Consider the following 22,224-nt stretch of genomic DNA (forward strand, 5'->3'; position numbering starts at 1 on the left):
ATACCACATTTGGCAGTTGCAGCCAGGGTCAATTCAACACTTGATGTTGCCCAGGACTGTAAATTCTGGTCTGTGTAGTTTGCTGTCTGTGGGACTATCAGATGAGATCTTTTAATTAAGCTTGTGTCTGCTCAGCTTGGACATTGCAGCCTATATGGCTTTTATTAGGAGTAGGATGTTAAATGTAGTGTTCTGGCCAGATTCCAACCTGGGTGTTTCTCTTCTGCGAATTTAAATGCCACTGTTGGATCATTATAGGAGAGCAACTGTGGAGCTTGTCCTTTGCTAGTAATGAATATGCTCCTAAGACCTGCTTTATGGGGAGGCACATCAGCTCTTTTCTGAGGACCATGAATTCATGATTCATGTTAATAATGATAGCGTGCACCAGACCAGACCTTGTGGATTTTCTTCCTTCATTTTTCTTTGTAATCTCAAGGTTTATTTGCTTACTCTTGCAGTATCGTTGATTTTTCTACAGCATTAGTGTCCCTGAACTATCACATGATGTATCTCCAGCATGCTGCTGCACCACAGGTCCACATAATGGGTGAAGGATAAAAAACGTATCTTTTAAATCAGGGCAGTTTCTCAAATGCATATTTCTTCAAGAAGCATGTGTAGTCTGTTTCTGTTTTGCTAGAACGTGTGTTTTTAGGGAGTCTCCTCCTTTACCTGAATAATTCATGATTCTTTTTTGCTACATCAATAGTAGTGGTTCAACCTGAGAAAACTTGGAAGGTGGCTCTTACAGGCATCCAAAAGCAATGAATATTTATTCGTATTATCTAAACCTTTCCACTCACTGGGGCAGGACTGCCTTGTTTTATTGTGTTTATGCAGTGCCTAGCACCATGCTCCCCCTCATATGATCTTGGTCCTTTGCCATGATTAGGCATTAGCACAGTAAAATAATCTTTATTAGTAATACTGTTGCAAATTAATAACAGGAAGAGTGAATGAGGAGGCAGGACTTCACTTTCCCTTCTTTGCTCCTCTGGGAGATTTGTCAGGCAGATCTCTGATCCATCAAGGCAATTGTGCAAGGATGAAGGTCTACTCCTCTCTTCTCTTTAAGTCTCATATCAGTGGAGCAGCACTGATTTCTTCTTGTAAAGAGTCTGAGTGGGGTACCCAGTATGCTGTACCCACTGCTCACACTACTTCCAATATTAAAATGCGTATGTAGGAGTGCTTGAGTATTTCCACTGGAGCTTCCCACTTAACGCTGGTAGATAACCCAAACCACACCTTGATGAATTACAGAGTTCTTGCCCCACAGAGTCTGCTTTGCTAACACGTTTCCCTCTTTGCAGGCCAAAATCAGGTATTTATTTAATTTTTAAAACTATTGGTTGAATTACCTTACTTTTTAAGTGCAAAGAATGGTGGAAATTATGAGCTGTAGAACAGTGGCTTGAATCAACCACGTCAGGCATACTGACCTATTGAAAGGTAGCAAGATTCTGGGTTTCACATGGAAGAGATATGTGGCATGGAGTGGAGAAGCAGTTACAGATCTCATTAAGGCCAAGTACATGGGCGTGCCATTTTATATTTCGGGTTTATTTTTACCTGGAACATAATTAATTCAAGAAGCTGGTTCCACAGGTTACATTTTTAGATAGTCCTGGGCCCAGCTGAGAAAAGAAAAACTCGTCATTTCCTCATAGTTGGGTTGCAGCAAACACAACAAGAACAATAGTTTCTCAGGGGGAGAACTGAAGACTGAAACCTTCTTACATAATGTAATTGGAGGCTGGAGTTCACATATGAAGAACATGCCTTTATAGGTATTCTGAAAACAACACAACAGAGATACTGGGTTGTAACTTGCATAACATAACTGTTTCCCATCAGTTTTGTGAATTTGGGAGGAGAATGCTATTACTGCATTCTATATAAATTGCTATTACTGCATTCTATACAAACTGCTATTACTAGCAGAATGCAACACCATAGCTCTAATACCAAATTCACTGTGTGAATTAAACACACCCAACCAACCTCAAGTTGCCTTTGCATCCCTTGACTGGCAAACAGTAGAGCTGAACGTCTGTTTTTCACAAGGGGATGGCCCCATTAAGAGGGTCAAAGTTATGTTAAGGATGATGTTGGTCATGCAACAGGCAGTAAAATGATCTTGCGCTGCAAGTGCTACTTCCTACATTTTCTTCTTGAATTCATCTTCACAGATGAGATCAGTGGAAAGGAAGATGGGGAGGGAATAGTGTGGAGATGGCAAAACATGCTGGGAGAAATGTACTTTTCCATGCATGTCTTGCTTGCTGGACTGCACATTCCTCTTTCCCTGATGACAGTATTATGTGCTGGGTTTTGCTGGTAGCTAGGCAGCTACCCAAAGCAACAAATCCAGGTGCCAATGAAACTTTCCATTGACTGAAGTGGGTTCAAGGACAGCAGTAACAACTCACAGTTCAGTCTCTTCTGAGGCCACAACACAAGGTCCTATACAATATTTTTAACTGCAAATTATTCCAAAATCTCTCTCAAAACATAATCTGTACTTCATGCTGCATATCTGTACCAAAGATTTAGAAGGAAAATGGGTTATTAGTACCTAATTTACATTTTATGTTTTATCCTTCTTGGCAAGTTAAAGCTGTGGTCAATGGTTCGGCCCCAAATGGCCTTTCATTACTCAAGCTGTCCAGACATTCATAACCTTATGAGTCCTTACCAAAGAAGCTCATATTTGTGCCAGAAATATTGAGAGAAGAGAGCGCTCATGTGGAATATGCATAATGTAAGAACTAAATAGAGTTCAAGGAAAGTAAGGTAATATTAATCCCTGATAAGCAGGTAGAGATGCTTAATGGTTACAAATCATAAAATTATACAAAACATTGCAAAAATCTTATGAAGTCTCTCTTCTTTTTCCTCATATTGTGCTGTTTTATGTTTATCTATTTAGGCTGAAAAAAGTCTCTGGAAAAGAAGCTGCTTGTGTTTTGATTCCCATATTACGCTTGAAGATAGCATCCTCTTTGAATTTTCCAGTCAAGCCTTCTGAAGACAGTGTGACTACTCACAGGTCAAGGTCCTAAAACGTCAGCAGGCAGGACAGAACTGGACCTGTAACACATAATAAATAATAAAGATGCTCCTCCCAAAGCCAAACCTTCTGAGTAAGGGTTGCTGTTCCTAGTGGGCTGGGTAGCATCATCCATTATTAAGGTTGCCTAATATTGCACATTATAAGATTAAGATTTTGCCAGTTATGTAGACTGAAATTTTCCATGCTGGAATGTGTTCTGTGCCTTTTTTTTTTCTTTTTTGGTTAAAAGCAACAGGCTGAAAGTGGGATCCAGGACTGATCAGAAGTACAAAGAAGTAGCATCAGTCCACTGAGGGCATGAGCACTGGTGAATTAACACCACTATAGCTATTCCCTTAAATATTCATGCTAAGTGTGAAATATTTTATTCCACTTTCAGATGAGGTTAGTTACATTGCATATTGCTGAGGGAGTTTGCAAAGATTAACTGTATTTTGCTGCAACTCATCTACCTGTACATCCTCTTAGTCAAAAAGGAAGGAGGTTGCATTTCAGGGAAGGACCCCATCTTGAGGATCTCTGAGCACTTTTCCCTCTGGTCAAAGAAACTAGCCGCTTCAGACTGAGAAGCAAAGTCTTAACAGACGCCTCCCAAAGGATGTCCACTTGGAGAGCTGTTGCAGAGCTGCCAGTATGCAGTAAATTCATATCCCACTTGTACTGATGCATATTGGTGTAGTACAAGTCCTGGGATCAGATGGTGGGGGGTGGTTCAGGATTGAATGTAGAAGTGTAGGGAACTTGCTTGTCTTAGGGGAACTAGAATGGAGAAGCAGTGCTGCTGGAAAAGATAGAAAGAAGTTAAGGAGGGAAGATGAAAGGCAAAAAATGGGGAATTATGGTCCAGAGAGACCATAAAACTCTGGATGATCAGCTAACACAATTTACAGCTCCTTTCCCAGCTCCTAGCAGCATAAGTGGATATAGTGACATCCCTGTTTCAGCTCTGCTGGTATGGATATCAGTATGAGTGTCAACATGATGGAGTTCCTGTTTCAAAGAAGACTTAGGAAGAGCTCAGGAAAAGCTGTGGTAAAAGAACATTCTTCAGGTTGCCAAGTTGAAAGTTCACAGCCTTTTGTGTGAGCTCTTCCTAATGAGCAAGGACTCTGCTGTTGGTCCACAGCAAATTTTTTTCTGAGGTTTTCCAGTTCCTTAAAAGTTTAGGAGATTAAACATGCAAAAATATGTGTTAGAACGATGAACATCTAAAATGGATTTTGAATTAAGTCTGCCTATGCAGCTTAAATTCATATCTCTGTATATATCGCATGCTTAATTTTCTTCCCCGGGAGCCCTAATGCAGTCAGTTCAAAAGACTGAGTTAGTCTGGGGATGAAACTGGGTTGTCTAATAAAGGAGGATAGAATGACTGACTCATTTATTGCATGCGGTAAAAAGGTGTGTGATGAATTTAAATAGGGATTTGCAGCATCAAAGGAAATTCTCATGGCCAGAGCAGTTGAATAACACACTAGGGGACTGGACAGGGATACACTCTGGTCAAACTAGGTCTTATGTGATGACAGGCAAGTCACTTAAAATGAGTTTTTCACAGTTGGCCTCTAATTGTGCATTTTTCATTTTCTGAGTAGCTGCCTTGAGATTTTGGGGTCTCAGTGGTAACATCTGCAACTGGAGCAAATGGAAGATTGGTTGTGAACAGAGAGAATAGCGCATAAAGTTAAATACATGAAAAATCAAGTTGCACCAATCAGTGGATGCTTTTTACCTTAATCTTTATATGTTTAAGTTCCCCATCTGTAAAATTGGACTAATGACATCCTCTTCATCTCCCAGAGGTGGTGTGAAAATAGATTAATGAATACGTGTGAAGTATTCAAAGGCTACAGTGGAGAATGCCACAGAAGGGTCCATGGGGAAATGAATCACTCTGTCTTCAGAGCAGGCCTGACTGGTGTGCGGTAAATAAAGTCTAGGGCCACACATTGAACCAGAGGAGAAAACGAAATGCTGAATAGCTGCTCATTAAGTAAGCACTGTCCGTTCTGTGTGTTGAATGAGGCAAAGGTCCTGTGGGAAAAACAGTTTGCAGTGATGTAATTAAAGACTGTACCAGAACACACGCACAGTGAGGAATGGCATTCAGGCTACACGAGCAATATCAATTTGGGTTTTTCCTGCATGTTGAGGCTTAACTTTGCAACTTCAATCATGTTCCTTTAATAATTTGGGGTGTGTCAATGTAACACTGCAGCTGAATTCTTCCTTGTGGAATATCATGTCTTATAAAAATATATACTCTAATCAAAAGTGAATGTGTTGCATTACTTCCTGTTTGCTTCCCATGCTGCTATGGTTAATTGCTTCTTTCCTGCGGGTGGAATGAAGACTGTTGAAATCCAATGGCCTCAACCATGGGCTGCTTATTCAATGCGGCATGTAAGCAGCAGGGATTTCCTTGTCCCTGGCTAGAGACCTGCATACTTTACCTCTTCCATGCAAGTAGGATGAAATTAATCGGTGTTGGTTTTCTCAGCAAGCAATGAAATTTCAACCGCTGCAATGTCGGAGGAGGAAGACTCCTCAAAGGGGACCAGGAGAAAACGCATGAATGAGAAGTTCCTGCCAAGATATGAACACTATGCTTGAGTGTGTCTGAAATGTTGGGCGCAGAGAGTAAATAAGCCCCATGACAGGTCTAGCCTAAATACCCAGCACTTCCATGGCAACTAGCCCATACTTTCACCAACCTTGGCATCACGACGAGGATAATATTTTTGCAAGGATGAACTGCACTTGAACAATGTCTCTAATGTTTCAGTGTCGTTGCAAACATGCTTTCCTTTCAGATCGGCCATGTGGCTCTTCTTTTCCATTCCTTTTTTCCCTTTTCCTTTCATAGAAGTACATTTAATGTGTCTGCTGAAGAGGAAATCCCTGTCTTCTGTGCAATTTCTGGGCTCACCTGAGGACTCAGAAGACAGTGCACCTCAGTCCTGGGAATGTAGGTGTTAACCCTTAGCTGATGGTTCTCTTCCAGCCTAGCTGACTGTGCATAGTGTTCCCATGTCTCACTCTCATAGGAAAATCTGCATATCTCTAAGGATATAATTGCACAGAGCAATGTTGACTTCCATATTTTGTGAACTCCTCCCAGCAGCCATTGCACTAATGAAGTAACAGGAGCAGTCTAGCGATGCAGATGGGCCACAGAATATTGTTGGTGAAGCGACAACTTGCTCTAAACATCTGAGCACCAAAAAGCCATAAACAGCATCTATCCCACTCATTCTGGAGGTCAGCATGAAGGTACAAGGCTACTGTTTTTGGTGGTAGAATTGAAAGGGCAACCAGAACCTAAGTGGCTGCCCCATAAGTGACCCTTTTCACCAGGAAAAGGGCCCTAAGAGCAATTTATCTCTGGGCATCACTTCACATTTATGGGCAGAGAGTTGATGCTTCACAGAGAGAGATGGTGGTGTCACCCAACTGATAAAAGGCAGCGTGAGCTGTTGCAGAGTTCCCACAGGTGGAAATAATCCCATACTTATTTCTAGCTTGATCCACCCCACCTCCATATACGTTCTTGACCAGAATAACATGGGATCAGGTTTCTCAAAGGACTAACGATATCTAGCTGTGATGCTGCTCTTACCACACCAGTGCTATTCCTTGCCATGTGTCAGTCTGGTATAGAAGTTTATGAGACAACCAGATTAGATTTCAGTGCTTTTTTTAATACTTTGTTCATTTTACCAAGCAGTGTGTGCAGACCTCCTGTTGATATCCTTGAGTGACACAATGTCTGAGTGGGTCAGCACTTGGCTGGAAGGGTGCTGGAGAACACTTCAGACATGCATTAGGATCTCAGTTATTGATGCATTCTAACATCTAACATGTTGTACAAAGGGATGTTGAAGTACGATCTTCCAAGTGAGAAATTAAATGTCTAAATATGTTTTGAGCATCTAAATACCATGGCACTAACTGTGAGGCAGGCAACCCTAGTTGAAGTTCTTGTTAATTTTGTCTTCTGTCTGCTGAAATTCTTCCAGTAGCTTTGGAGGTGATAATCTGGGCTTCTTGTTTGGCAGATCTGACCACCATTATTTTGTGTTGTTGAATATAGGTGGTTGTATGTTGAAATTTAGGAAACAAAATGTTATGGGGAAAAAGCACTTTATAAGGGTAAGACATTATTCATATCACATTGTGAACTAAACCAAGAAATGACAGAAAAAATGAGAAGATATGAACTGAAAAAACACAAATATTACAATAACCTTTAAGATTACAAAAGTTCTCAATTAGTTTCCCTATGACAACCCAGTTTTCATAGGAAGGAAGAGGAAGTTGCATTTTTTTCTGTAGACGTAAGTAAGACTGTTCATGGTTCTTGTGTCTGGACACCAGCTACCACTCTGTCTACAGCCATCTCAATAATTTGGTATGAAGAGATCCTTGGTACTGCAGTCCTAAGTCAAGAAGGAGAAAAAAGTACTTTCCATTGGCAATCCCCTCTTGCACAAGTTTCTTTTGGTGTATTTGAGGTTTCTAAATGACTTTAAAATCTCTTTTCTACTATTTGTATCTATTTTACTCAGCAGCTCAGCTCCTTCCCACTCAGAGGGGGCTGTCATTCAGCAGGCAGTCAGATCAGCCGGTGAATATAAACCAAGGCGAAGTCAGTGTCTATTGTTGCAAGTAGACAACTTGTACTTGGGGCAAAGATCCAGTTAAGTGGCAGTTAAGTAGCAGTGTTGTCAAAGGCCAGTAATACCCCTGAAAATCGTTGAGGATCAGTTACTTTTTTCAGTGCATTATTGTCTCTTTGATTGTTTTGGTTGATGGTTGAGCTTATTTCTTAAAGGTTGAGATTGACAAACACTTAGAAAAATAACAGTAGTGTAAGATTGTGGAGTTTTGTTGTACTTGGAGTTTGGGGTTTTGAAACGTCAGGAGAAAAATTGACAGAAAAAATAGAAGAAAATTTAACAATGAAGTAACAACCAATAGCATCTAGTATTTTCTTAAAGGCATCACTAATAAAATGGCTGAGATGTTTAGAACTTGCAGTGACTATTGAATTGCATGCAGAATTAGTAATCCCCGTGAATAGTTTTATTATGTGCCTGTCAGCAACGCATGCTGCTTAAATATGCACTCACAGCGTGACTGTGCTGGTGGCTATATGCATTCTGCCATTTTATTGACCTGGTAAAGGTTTAGTCTTGACAGCTGCTTTGGTTTCTACCCAGGCAGGCTTAGAAGTCAAAGAGTAGTTTTGCAGAAGTCTTTTCGGCTTAAGAAAGCAGTTCACAAGATGTCTCCTTTAGTTTCCTGGAATCGAGATGTTTATTTTGTGCTATGTACAACAGCAACAGTTCTGTAGATTTCATAACCTTAAACATTCAAATTACAACTTCTACTGAAGTTTTCTTTCAGCATATATTACTCAGAATATCACCAAGCAGGAGTCTAAATAACAGCACTAGACAGAGAATAAGTTCGGTATTTCAGTTAAAATCTTTAAGACTGGACATAAAACTCCCAAATAAAAAAATCTCAGTAGCTACCTTCTTTGAGGACCAATCATCCAGTTCTGTCATGCCAATCCAAAGCAGAACAAAATGAGAACAACCAAGTGTTTGTTCCCCGAATTTCCCAGGGCGCTTCTGAGGTGAGCTTTCATATTTATTTGGAGGATTTTTTCCATTCCTCTGGCCTTGCTGCAGAGACATTGTTGAAAGTCGTTTAAGAAGATAAAGACAAACTCCTTTTCTAGTCGGGGTGGTGGTCACGGTTATGGTGTGGGCAGCCCTTCCCCTGAGGCTGCAGAACAAGCACCACATTCAAGTGCTGGGAAATTTTGGTGATGATGCATCTTCTGTGATCAATGTGAAGTAGTTTGGAAGCCCACCATGCCCTGGATAGCTTTGTGACCAGCCTTGAAGACAACAGTTCAGACACTGTGCTCAGGAAGCCTCAGCGAAGGCATTGATCCGGGGCATGTGCTTTTTGAGTGTAATTTATGGGAATAGTAACCAGCTTATTACTAGTCATTTGAATTTTTTAGCTAGAAGTGTAACATACCTGTCCGTCTGTCTGTCTGTCAGTCTGTCTCCCTGCCCTTTTCTACTTTTTGTTTCCTTTCTATGCACTGTTATTCTAACTGGTAGCCAAATGCAAAAGAAAGGTTGTGTTTAAGAGCATGGTACCTAGTAATTTCAGTTAAAAAAAAGAATTTAAAATATTCCCATTGCAGATTTCCTGATGATTAATCATGGTGCGTGCACTCGCACTGCCATGCTGATGTTGGCTGCGGAGCCGAGAGACAGGCTGAGTGTTTTACTCATGCCAGTTGTGCTTGACAGAGGTGGGAAAACTAGGCTTGATCAAAGACCCACAGAAATTGATGGGTATCTTTCCATCCATTTCAGCAGGCTTAAAGATCACCTTCATTATTTGTAACAACTATTGTCATGTTTCCCTGCACCCCGCACTTCATGCAACGGTATATGTTTTTGCTTCTATGATTTAAAGAGGCTGAAACACGAATGGCAAGTTCCATCTTCTCAAGCTAAACCCGCTCTTCACCCTGCAGTACCTGCAGTCTGCTTTTGAGCTCAGGGCTTGATCAGTGACCCATGGGGGAAGGATGCAGTTGCCCAAACGAGTAACTTTTAGAAGATACCAGAAGTGTTGGGAGGAGGGCTGGAATAACTCAGCAGAGTAACCCAGATTTTGTTAGGATGAGAATTTGTCTTCCACTGGCAAATAGCCTAGTCTCAGGGCAGAGCATTCGCTCTTCGCCATTTGACTGTAGTCCTGGCAAAAGACTGGGTGACCGAATGTCTCCCCTGAGACAGCTGAACGTCCCTCCCCAGGCTCTGGACCTCACTCATGTTTTTGTGTACGGTGACTATATTGAGCTCACAGGATCTCATTTGATCCTCCTGGTGCTGCTACAAAAAGGGTGGGTGGGTTGTTTTCCATCCTGCCAAAATCTTTGTCCAAAATCAACAAAGCCACATACACGTTCTGGTTCAAGTACTCGTGCAAACATATTTATGCAACTGTTTGTGGGATTTCACTTTCAAATAAAATTCCATGAGTAAAGCTTCAATACAGCTGCTTTCAAAAAACAAGTGAGAAGATCCATATATATATCACGGAAGTGTATTTAACTGCAAAGTTGTTACAATATTCTCCAAACATTTTTGCTGCATTGGTCCAACTCTAAGGTTTGGACTATCTCCATCTTCAGCGTAATGCTGCTGTGATGTGTGGAGCTTATCCCTGTAGCCTAATACCATGAAAAGAGTGGAAATAAGGAAAGCTATACAAAGCAAACACTGTCTGCATCTGAATAATTACATTAGATGTTCGATGATCAGGAGATTAAATTTTGTTTGTTTTAAAAAAGACAGCTGACAAGCCGAGAAAATGAAGTTGGCAGGACTTAAAACCAGTTTGGAGTAATTCTGTTGTCTCAAGTAAGCTTGATTGCATTTGTATTTTTAATTAATTAAACTTGGATAGCCAGTCCCAAAGCAATGCTCACTGTAACAGCATAGATGAGGGTCTCCAAGTTTTTTTGTAGAAAATTGTAAATTCAAGGGGAAAAAATCAGCAAAGGCCAAAAAATGTGTTCTTCCCTGGGGCTTCATACGTAAGGTCTAAAGCCTTCTACAGTGATGAAGTGCTGATTTTAACTGCAGACTAGGACAAGCTGCTGTTTAAAATAAGGAATCTATCAAGCCATTATCCTCTCATAGGTTGTAACAATTTCCGTATTTTATTAAAAATAAAGAAAACAGATGAAATACCTATTGTTAGAGGGAGTGCGCTTTTGCCACCAGCAACACAACTTCATCACAGCCCTTGGCTTCAGATTTTCTGTCCTGCACCTGCACAGCTCTGGCCCTGCCAAGGTAAACACTCTCCAAGACAGGGGCTACGTCATCATTTTTAATCTCGGTGAGGTGCCAGGTGAAGTTATGGAGCAGTATAGCGGTTAATGTATAAAAAGACTCTGCTGTGCTCTCTTGGGCTAAATTTCCACTCCGGGGGTTTGCATTGCAAGTGAATAGCAAGGAGCCACAGGGCTCTCCAGTGGCACTTCGGGCTCACACACTTCAATGTACTTACTCTGGCCACGCTGCTTTGAGGTAGGGCAGTGCTGTTAGCCCCGTTTTATAAATACAGCGTGCCACTGAGGTCTGCAGGACGCAGAATAGTAGTTGTACAGGTAACTGAATTCCCATGGGAGCCTAGATGCTTGTATCAGGCTTTTATAACATGACTTACGGCCACAGTTCCTGGGAATTTTTGAATGAACTGAAATGAGGCATTTTTATTAGTCTTGTATTCTCTAAGCAGCTGGCTTGCCTCGCTTTTTAAATGCATTGCTGAAGACAGGGCAAATGAAGAGTCCTCAACATCTCAACAACAGGTTTCCGTATGAAAACAAAAACAAAACCCCAAACCAATACCCCAGAAAAAAACGGATGAAGAGGACAAGAAACTTTGCTTCTCTTCCTTCCTCCATTCCTGCAACATTCCCAAGTAGTCACCATGAAAAGGAGATCCCTCACTACCTTACTGTACATGTACTTGGCCAGATTCTACAGTTTAAACAGCAATATCCATGTTTCTTCATCAGAAGTGGGCCCGTATTTTCAGTTCCTCAAAGAAAGAAACCTGATGTGTTTTTCACTGCAAGTACACTTGGGTTCCCAGCAAAGTTTATGAGTTCGGACTTGCCGTGACATCTCCAGTACTGAAGGCCGTCGAAAAATCAGAAGCTCATAAGTGGGTCTGCAGAAGTATTAACATGGCCAGTCTCGGGATCTTGCTTTTGAACACAAGAATTATCTTTTGTATTGAAGCATGTTTATTAGAGATGGAAAACCATCTTTTTTAGAGTGCAAGAGCTAATGTTCCAGCTTTCCAGATTATTCTGAAATACAAGAGCAACACAGACACTGTTAATAATGCAATCAAAGCAATTTAAATCCTTTTAAAGCATCCACAAAGGATTCTTTGATAAGAAGCAACTTTCATCAGCCTCAAAGACTAGGCGGTTTAGTATGTGCTGCTTATTAAGTTTATATGTAGACTGTGGTAATTCTAGTTTAGGCTGGAGGAGAACAGCAGTACATCAGAAGACATATTTATAAGCACTAGTGTTAGACTTGCTGGTTTTAAATGAAAAATATATTTATATTAATATAGGTCTAAATGGGGTTGTTCAGTGTTTAAAGATGCAATTTCTTTTCCATTAGTACCCTGACTGGACACAAAACAATTCTGTAAACTTTAAAGGCCTTGGTCTTTTTTTTTCTTTTTTTTTTTTGACAAAAAGATGGAAATTGCTGCAAGTGCACACAGTACGATGGGCTGAGAATCTGATTAGTTCAGCCATGCTGCATATTTTTGAATGTTGCTTTTAGTTCCTGTTTTGTCCTCCTTTTCACTGTGTGCCCCTGTAAGAGATCTTACATGTAGAAAGCAGAGATGGGCAAAAAAAACCACAAAAGTGGTTTTAGATTTGGACTGGGGTGGTTAGGATCTTTTTTAGCAGCATCCTCCCTGAGTTTGAATGAGGAGGGAGGCATGCAATTTTGGGACATCTCTAGCTGAAGTTTCCATCCATCCCAGGGCTGGTGGGAATTGCTTTGACAGGCCTCAGCCCCTTGGAAAAAGAAACTTTTACTTTCGTTGTGCCACCAGTCTTACTGCTGCTGACTTCTAGCCCCTTCTGGCTCTCCCTGCTGCCCAGCTTGAGGGAGGGTTCCCTTGTGTTCAAAGGCTTTCTTCCATGAGTTTGGTGTGCTTTCTGTCGTTCTGGACTAAAGCAGCCTAGAAGAAGAGAACAGCAGCTAAATAATAGACTTGGAACAGGATCTGTTTGAAAGATTTTGATTCACCTTAAAGAAAAGAAAGAAAACTGGGAAGGAAAGATGAGCTCTTATCTTGGGTCATTGAACATGAGCAGGAAAAGAACAATTAATTCATCCTACATCCACTTTGGGGTTTCCAGGTGTTATGGGGAGGGTTTTTTTAGTTTGGGTGTTTGTTTTGGTTTTTATTTTGTTTTGGTTTTTTAGGCAGCGGAATTACATTGCATTTGGATCTTACTCAGTTTTAATCCAGGCTGATTTAATGCCAAAGGAGAGCAGTGATCCAGAAGCCAAGTCCAAATTTTCCCGTGCAGCAGCATGGTGCCTGTCTTCTTGCCAATTTTCCAATGCATTTCTTTGAAATGTCTTCTCTTGGGATTTCAGTGTGTTTAAAAGGAAAATAAAATGCTACTTAATAGATAGTATATAAGTACAATCATTAGCCACACCAGTAATGACCAAAAAGCCAACAAGATGTTCCTGGCTTTCATAGACTTGAATGGGGAGATTTAAACTTAAACTTATCCCTTCCCACAGACATCTACAGGAGGAAACCTCACGAGCTGGTTGCAGGTGTTGGATCAGTAGCCCTTCAAAATGAGGGCTTCTGCTCAGAAACAGCGGTACAACTTTCCATACCAGTCTCGCTTAGACACCTGCAGTTTACACCAAATGAAACAGCATCAGAAAAGACTAGTTTTCAGCCAAGAGTCCTCACCCAGTTTCGTAGCCCACCACTAACCCATCAAAACCCACAGGTATATTGCAAATGGGAAAGAACAGGGGGGACGTGGTCTCTGCAGAACACTGTTTCTCTTGAAAATTGCTAAGGTGATATTTTGAGCCAGAAAAAATATGCTAAGTATTTAAATGGGAAATTAAGATGAAAAAAATCTTCACAAGACACAGGGAGTTTTTAATCTAATTAAAATATTAGATTTTTTCCCTTTTACTTGAAAGTCAAATACTTTATCAACAGCAACTTTATTACCTTGTTTTGTGTTTTTGACTTCATCGATGGCATGTTTTGATCAGTACAAAGTTTTACTAATAGGACTGTTTTTCCTAGGCATGTGCTTAGATATTTTTCAGAACCTTACAAAGTATCTGTCAGGGAACAAATCTGGCCATAGACTTTGAATGGTGATGGCATTTTCTGTATTCAGGTGTAAATATTTTGGTATGTTCTGTGTGCTGGATGCTCTTTAAAGTAGTATTTTAATACATAAGCTACTAAGTAAAGGGAAAAATGAGTCAGTAGAATTTAGAATGAACATTATTTCTCTTTATCTTATGAATGTTTATGACAGGCAACTCATGAAGAGTACAAGGATCACATTAGGTCAAGCAGGGACAAAATTAGAAAGGCAAAAGCCCACCTAGAGCTCAGTCTGGCCACAGTCGTAAAAGATAACAAAAAATGCTTCTACAAATATATTAATAACAAAAGAGAAGCAAGGAGAATCTCCATCCCTTACTGGATATGGCGGGGAACATTGTCTCCAAGGATGAGGACAAGGTTGAGGTACTTAATGCCTTCTTTGCCTCAGTCTTTAATAGCCAGTCCAGGTATCCACAGGGTATTCAGCCCCCTGAGCTGGAAGATGGGGATGGAGAGCACAATAACCTGCCCATAATCCAGGAGGAAGCAGTTAAGGACATGTTAAACCACCTGGACACCCACAAGTCTGTGGGACCTGACGGGATCCACCCGAGAGTACTGAGAGAGCTGGTGGAGGAGCTTGCCAAGCCACTCTCCATCATTTATCAGCAGTCCTGGTTAGCAGAGGAGGTCCCAGAAGACTGGAGGCTTGCCAATGTGACGCCCATCTACAAGAAAGGCCGGAAGGAAGATCCTGGGAACTACAGGCCTGTCAGCCTGACCTCCGTACCGGGGAAGATCATGGAGCGGTTGGTCTTGAGAGTGCTCACAGGGCATGTGCAGGACAACCAAGGGATCAGGCCCTTTCAGGTTCATGAAAGGCAGGTCCTGCTTGACCAACCGGATCTCCTTCTATGACCAGGTGACCCACCTAGTGGATGAGGGAAAGACTGTGGACGTTGTCTACCTGGACTTTAGTAAAACCTTTGACAGTGTCTCCCACAGCATTCTCCTGGAGAAACTGGCGGCTCGTGGCTTAGACAGTTTTACTCTTTGCTGGGTAAAAAACTGGCTGGATGGCCGAGCCCAGAGAGTTGTGGTGAACGGCGTTAAATCCGACTGGCGGCCGGTCACAAGCGGTGTTCCCCAGGGCTCGGTTCTGGGGCCGGTCTTGTTCAGTATCTTTATCGATGACTTGGATGAGGGGATCAAGTGCTCCGTCAGTAAGTTTGCAGATGACACCAAGTTGGGTGGGAGTGTTGATCTGCTGGAGGGTAGGAGGGCTCTGCAGAGGGATCTGGACAGGCTGGATCGATGGGCCGAGGTCAAGTGTATGAGGTTTAATAAGGCCAAGTGCCGGGTCCTGCACTTCGGCCACAACAACCCCATGCAATGCTCCAGGCTTGGGGAGGAGTGGCTGGAGAGCTGCCCGGCAGAAAAGGACCTGGGGGTGCTGGTTGACAGCTGGCTGAACATGAGCCGGCAGTGTGCCCAGGTGGCCAAGAAGGCCAACAGCGTCCTGGCCTGTATCAGCACTAGTGTGGCCAGCAGGAGTAGGGAAGTGATTGTGCCCCTGTACTCGGCACTGGTGAGGCTGCACCTTGAATACTGTGTTCAGTTTTGGGCCCCTCACTACAAGAAGGACGTTGAGGTGCTGGAGCGTGTCCAGAGAAGGGCAACGAAGCTGGTGAGGGGTCTGGAGCACAAGTCTGATGAGGAGCGGCTGAGGGTACTGGGGCTGTTCAGTCTGGAGAAGAGGAGGCTGAGAGGAGACCTTATCGCTCTCTACAACTACCTGAAAGGGGGTTGTGGTGAGGTGGGTGTTGGTCTTTTCTCCCAAGTAACCAGCAATAGGATGAGAGGAAATGGCCTCAAGTTGCGCCGGGGGAGGTTTAGATTGGATATTAGGACAAATGTCTTCACTGAGAGGGTGGTCAGGCATTGGACCAGGCTGCCCAGGGAGGTGGTGGAGTTGCCATCTCTGGAAGTGTTCAAAAAATGTGTGGATGTGGCACTTCAGGACATGGTTTAGGGAACACGGTGGCGCTGGATTAATGGTTGGACTTGATGATCTTGAAGGTCCTTTCCAACCTAGTGATTCTGTGGTTCTGTGATTCTATACTAATCTGTGTCGTTACTCTATTAGGAAGATAAAGAGTTCACTTGCCTGCACACATTATTTGCCAGTGATATTTTCTAAGTAAAGAGTTTGGTGTCAGTGAGCAGTGACTGCTTTCCTAGGGCTTCGACCTACCCAGCTTTTCACCCCCATTTTTGGTGACTTTGCAGGTGTTAAACAGGATTGCGCTGAAGCAGAAGGATCTGACTACCAAAGATACCGCTCTCAGAGCTGTTTTCATTACACTTCATCATCATAAGCATATGGTTTCACTTCCAAGTGTTTAACATTTCCATTTCCTCAGGAAATCATTCTTTCTATTTTTTAAACTTTTGAAACTGGTTGGATATTTTTACTGGCAGGCGGAGCAAGAGCGACACGACGATTAGCCCCAGCCCAAGGGAGCCCCTGGCTGCGGTGCCCGCGTGGCTCCCCGTCCCCTCCCCTCGTGCAGCGGCTCGTGAACGCCGCTCTGGGTGCTGCAGCCAGGTCTTCGGGGTGCAGCATGCTGTTAAAACGCTTCTGCTTTCCTTCTTTCCTTACTATAGCAAAACTGTGCACTCCTTTTTTCTGCTTTAGCTGAGAGAGGTGTTTTTCTTTCTTAGTCCACTAAGAAAGAGCAGACTCTTTCAGCTGACTTAGTGAGGCCAATGGCAAGATCAGGGCCTAAGAAAATATTCTGTGTCACCTGCAAGGAATGAAAGCAGTTACATCATGTGTTTATTGTCTGTATTGGTATATCCAGCACTTAAACGAACATGACCGAGGAATGGATGGCTCCAGGGAACAGCTCTGGCTCTTGTGTTTTCAGAGATTATTTCTGGTATTTCCTTTTTCCTCATTACGAATGGGTCACCCTTCTCACGTGTTGGCCAAGTTAGGTACCGTAGGAGGAAGTCTGTGCTCGTGTCGTCTTCATGTTTCATTTATGCACATATGTAATAGTGTTTAGCTGCTTGTTTTCTTTTCCTGCTATGCTATGAAGTAGTTATTGGATGTGCAATTTGCACTCTTACGTACTGATATTACTAGCCCTTTTGTTAGAAGAGCATCCTCTGCTGCCGTGAGCGTCACCATATCATAAAAACTTTGATAAACTAACTGCATTTTGTACAACAAGGCTTGTCACCATGCACCATATGGTGCTGTCCAAGGGAAAATATAGGGCAAACTAGGTGATTAATGTATTTGTTCCTTTGTGTCTTATTCTGATACAAATTCAGACAGACGCATTTTTTGCACTGCTTGTTTAAACATGAGGAAGCTTGCTGTGGGTTTGGGCTTCTCAAGGGATTGAGTCCTGCCATCAAGGAGGCTGCGTGCTACCAATACTCAGGGTGTATATTTTATTCATACCTTCAGAAGAGTGAGTTAGTCAAGGTAGCAGAAAACAGCATCAGGCAGATGTAGCTCAACCTCCAGACCTCCCAGGCGAGCTCACCTGAGCTGCTCAGCCTCTGCCTTTGTGCTGGCCTCTGGGACATTGTAAGTTGCTGTTTTGATTCACTCAGGCTCTTTCCTAACTCCTTCGCTTACCTCAGCGCCGCGCGTGTCTGCACATCCCTTCAGCAGTTGCCTCTGCGCTAAAAAAGCTACTCAGTCAAGCAGCACAAGCTTGTGCCACTCGCAAGGAAACCCAGCATCCAGGGCTGCTCAGCGTCCAAGCGAGCCCGCTGGCTTTCTCGCCATACGTGTCTGTGTCATGATGTTGCACGCTGGAGGCTCCAGCTCATGCGAAGAAACCAGTGCCACAGGCTTGCTGCTGATAGTTAGGTAGACTGGAAGTCGTGTTAGGATTTACACAGTTATTTCGATCCAGTTTTATTTGCCAGAGGGTACCAAAGCATTGCAATCTTCTGGATAGATTGAGTGACATCCTGATCCAAAATGGACTGGCAACGCCAGCCATAAAACAGTGCTGGTACTTCCTTCCAGACTACTTTAGAAGACCAGACCAGAGCAGGACCATACCGAATTAAAAGCATAGTCCAGCTAGCCCCAACTGGTGTCTCCAGCAACCACGCCGTAGGTGCTTCAGGGGCCAGTTCCTGAAGTACAGCCATACCTGCACACAGGCACAGCACTGGGCAAGCACCCACCTTCTTCTTACAAGAGGCAGCCTTGGGTGCTGCTGCCCACCTGCCACCCAGCTACAGGTCAGCAGGTCCAACATCTCGTACAGCATTTTCCGTTCAGGAGGGATGTCCTGGTTTTGCGGAATGTGGTCCCCAGCGCGTAACCTGTGATGAGCGAGCCCTTCGTCCAGGTGTCCCCATGGCCAAGGCGAGCTGCGTCGCAGCCGCGTGCCTGCACATGTTCTCCTTGGAGTGGACGGAGCGGAAGGGTGCAGGGGGCCAAAGCAATGGGGGAATAAAAGACATGGCAGGAGAGACTCCAGGCTTGAGAGAGAAGTAACCAAGGCACTGACAACTTGTGTGGGTTTCGTATGTCTGTTTGCAGTGCTATGTTATGTGTTTAGAAGCTGGTTGTTTCCATAATAACAGCAAGTGCCATATGGCAGCGAGGAGGGTGGTGAGAGGAACGCTCAAGGAAACACAGTATGTTGTTTGACATGTGTGTGCTTCTAGAGGAATAACGTGTCTCGAGCGAGTACTGCTGCTCTGAACAGGCTGCAGGATTTGCTGCTCTCATCAGAAAAATATCAAAAAAAAAAGAAAAAGCAGAAATTTGAAAACACATAGTTTGCAATAACTGTTTAGTAGAGAGTGGGTTAAGCATTTCCAGAGATTAGAGGCACTTTAGTGCATATCTAGGATGCATCCAGGAAGGTATCCACGAATTCCAGCTTTTCCTAACCTTTAATGTATGACTCACATTTCAAGGACTTGTAATTTGCTCCCCACATTGCCACAAACACCACCAGTCTGAGCGATACCTTTGCAGAGTGCATGTATTTCCACCACAGAAAAATGTGAAATTATTTTTTCATAATAGCTGAATGGCTTTTGCGGGACTTTTACCAACATCAGCTCTGTAAAACTGAGCCTCTCTTGTCTCAGTCTTAAAGCCATTAATTATATTTGTATTTGGATATCTGAAACGTGGTGGTGGGGAGAAGGCAGCAGTTCTGATTTGGGGTCGTGGTTCTGCGCTCACGCAATGCTTTAAACTCCTAATCAACCCAAAAGGCAAAGCTCTTCTCATTTTCATGCTTCTCTTCTTCTCTTTATTGCCTCTAGAGAGAGATTACTGCAGCATATGTGAAAAGCAGCCGATCGGAAGGCTTCTGTTTCGGCAGTTCTGTGAAACTCGACCTGCACTCGAGTGCTGCATTAGGTTCCTTGACTCGGTGGTAAGTCAATTCTTGTGATATTTTGGGGTGCTTCACAGTGCTCTCCTGACAGAGGAGACTCCCCTGACCCCAAGAAATCACTGTTTCATGGGAGGTGATTTTGTGTCTAACGCAGCTGCGCAAGCAGCCGACGGGGGCTGACCCCGTCAGCATCCCAGCGTCATTGGCGGTAGCGCTGCACGTGGGGTCGGTGCCAGCCTCGGGGAGCGCAAGCCCACCGGAGCGGGAGGACAGGCACCCCGGCACAGAGCTGGCATAGCCTCCCTTCCTGCCAACACCCAAGCAGCTGACCTGCTGTGAGTAATGTCTTTTGATGTGGGTGAAGCCTGCAGTGCTGGGAGGCACTGGGAGGCAAGGGAAGGTGATGAACGGACTGGCGAGAGAGGATGAGGAGTATGATAATACTAATATCTATCTCTTGCCAAGCCTTTTCATCGGTAGAGTTCAGGGTGATTTACAAAACATCCTGATGGTTATCCTGGTTTTTCAGATAGGAAAACAGAGGCACAAGGTATAGAAGTGACCTGGCTGAGGTCACCAGGAAACAAATCTGCTCCGTTTTCCACCCCAGTGAGCTATCAGTTAACGCGGCCACTGAGCAACATCCCCCAGCTCTGGGGGGCCTGACGCTCTTTCCCAGTCTGGCAGCACTTGGCCACGTGTAGTGCCAGCAGGAGAAGCTGTTCACAGTGGAAGAGTCTCTCAGCAGCTTTCTTGCTGGGCGCCTGCGGAAGGGTAGGGTGTTGATGAGCCAAAAGGCTAAACTGTACCGGGGAGGAAGATGAACCTGTCGCTGCTGAGTGTAGGTGTGCAGGGAGGCTTCGCTCTCTGGCTGACGCTGGCAGTCAAAAGCAAAATGGTGCATACCAACAGGGATAAAGTGATTTTTTGTTTGTACCGTGGTGAAGCTATTCTGAAGTATAGGGGGATGTGAGGATTGCACTGAAGTTGCAAAATTAAGAGTCTGGGAGAAGACATGTGGTCATTTAAAGTTTATTTAGCACTACAGTATCTACAGCAAATCTACAGCATCACAGAAAGTGTTGGATAAAGTCCTGTTCAAATCAGTTTTACCTGGTCACAGCTTCCACCTGATGTTCCTAGCACTGATTGTGCTTTTCCCTAGTAGAAAGGTTTAGCCATCAAGGTACATGGAACTGCTCCATCTGACAAACGCTCTGTGCAGCTGTGCTCCAGCCCGGCAGGCAGCAGGGCATTTCGGGTACCCTGGATGTGTTTGTCCTGCACCGAACCGGCATCACCTAGTGAGGTGTCTGCCACTGATGAGACACCACACGCCCGTCTCGGGAGAGGTATCCCCGCAGAAATGCCACATCAGGTGTGATGCCCGAGGAGATGGGCGATGGCTGTCCCTCTAGGAAGCTGCAGGAGTCCTTTGGGAGACAGCCACAAAAGGCTGCTTCCAAGTGGGTTTAATTTCAGACAGAAGAGACTGAGCTGCCCTCAGTTTGGAGAGGGTTAGCGAGGCTCTGTTCTCTCCTCACACCTCCTCGCAGCGACAGGCGTCGCGTTTTGGTCCCAGCAGCGCCCAGGGGCTGCGGAGAGGGAAGCCCACATTGCGGGAGCCCTGCACTCGCCTGGGAGCGGGCGCTCAGAGGCTACCGCTTGAGTTGACACTGGCAGTAACATCTGGACAAAAGGAAACCTTACTGTCCCCCTGTGTGCCCCCCGCCGAGCCCCCAGCCCCAGAGCACGGCGTGATAACCTTGGCTGCAGCGCTGCCCAGCGCCTCTCCCAGCAGTGCCAGGCTGCCCAGCCCGCCTCCGACTGCGGGAATGGAGGGCACTGTGTCACTTCATTCTCCCGAAGCCCTGTGGAGCAGTGCCAAGCACTGAAACTCCACGTCCTCCCAGCATCCATGCAGTGCAGGCCGTACCGGTCCTTGCGAAAGCTTGCGGTGGGACCGGCTTTGTTTTAAAGCTCCCTCTCCGAGCAATCCCGGACTGATATCCCCAAATCCTTTTGTGAGGGTGTGCTTTACACCCTCTCCCAGTTTGCTTTTGCAGACTGGAGCTGCCCTGTGTACCTCCAGTGGGCCAGCGATCCATTCCCAGTTAGGCTTAGACTGGCAGTATGAGGATTTCATGAACAAAATGCCTGGCTGTGTGGAGGTCTGAATATTTACTCTCTCTCTCTTTTTTTTAACGCTAATTAACAGCAGTCTCCTTTGTTTTCTGATTTCAAATTCTGTACAAGCTTGCTCCCAGCCCATGAAAATCCCTGTATTAGGCAATGTTAAGGTCTAGCAATACAGCCCATAGCCATTAAATTAGATGATTACTACTGAAACTCGCCCAGCAGGGTCACACTGCATTGAGTGAGTAGTGGGATTCAGGCCAAGTCCTACGTTAGGCAAAAAAGTCCTATAATAAGATGAGAAGTTTGACTTTACAGCTCTATTCTGAGACCACCAGGAATATGAAACCTTTTGGAGACCACCTGCTGTAACAAGCCCCAAGCAGAAAAAGACAAGACCTTCCATTTTCTTTTGATTTAGTTATTTTTCTAACATGAGATGCAAAACTTAGCTTTTATGTAATATCAAATAAAAAGAAAAAAAATATTAGAGGAAAATATTTAGCCGTTCATGAGAGGCTCACAGAGCTTTTTGCACATTGAGAGGCAGGACCACCTCTCTTTTACAGAGCACAGCTAAGGGACTTTACCAGGTCACGCAGTGAGTCATTGGCAGGAGCCAGTAATGGATGCCTCCCAGTTTTT

The 22,224-nt window shown here is 44.0% G+C and overlaps 1 protein-coding gene across 1 annotated transcript in view; it reads left to right on the forward strand.

Annotated features, from left to right (window-relative positions):
* Positions 1-22,224, forward strand: part of GRK5 (G protein-coupled receptor kinase 5) — a gene marked incomplete at both ends in the record, with an annotated part of 165,709 nt that overhangs the window by 90,067 nt on the left and 53,418 nt on the right. Inside the window, one exon of the mRNA XM_082002444.1 lies at positions 19,370-19,482. Within this exon, the coding sequence (XP_081858570.1) occupies positions 19,370-19,482 (113 nt within the window). The remainder of the gene's footprint in view (positions 1-19,369; positions 19,483-22,224) is intronic.

Source organism: Phaethon aethereus, assembly GCF_964289735.1.
Source record: "Phaethon aethereus genome assembly, chromosome: 7".
Lineage (NCBI taxonomy): Eukaryota > Metazoa > Chordata > Aves > Phaethontiformes > Phaethontidae > Phaethon > Phaethon aethereus.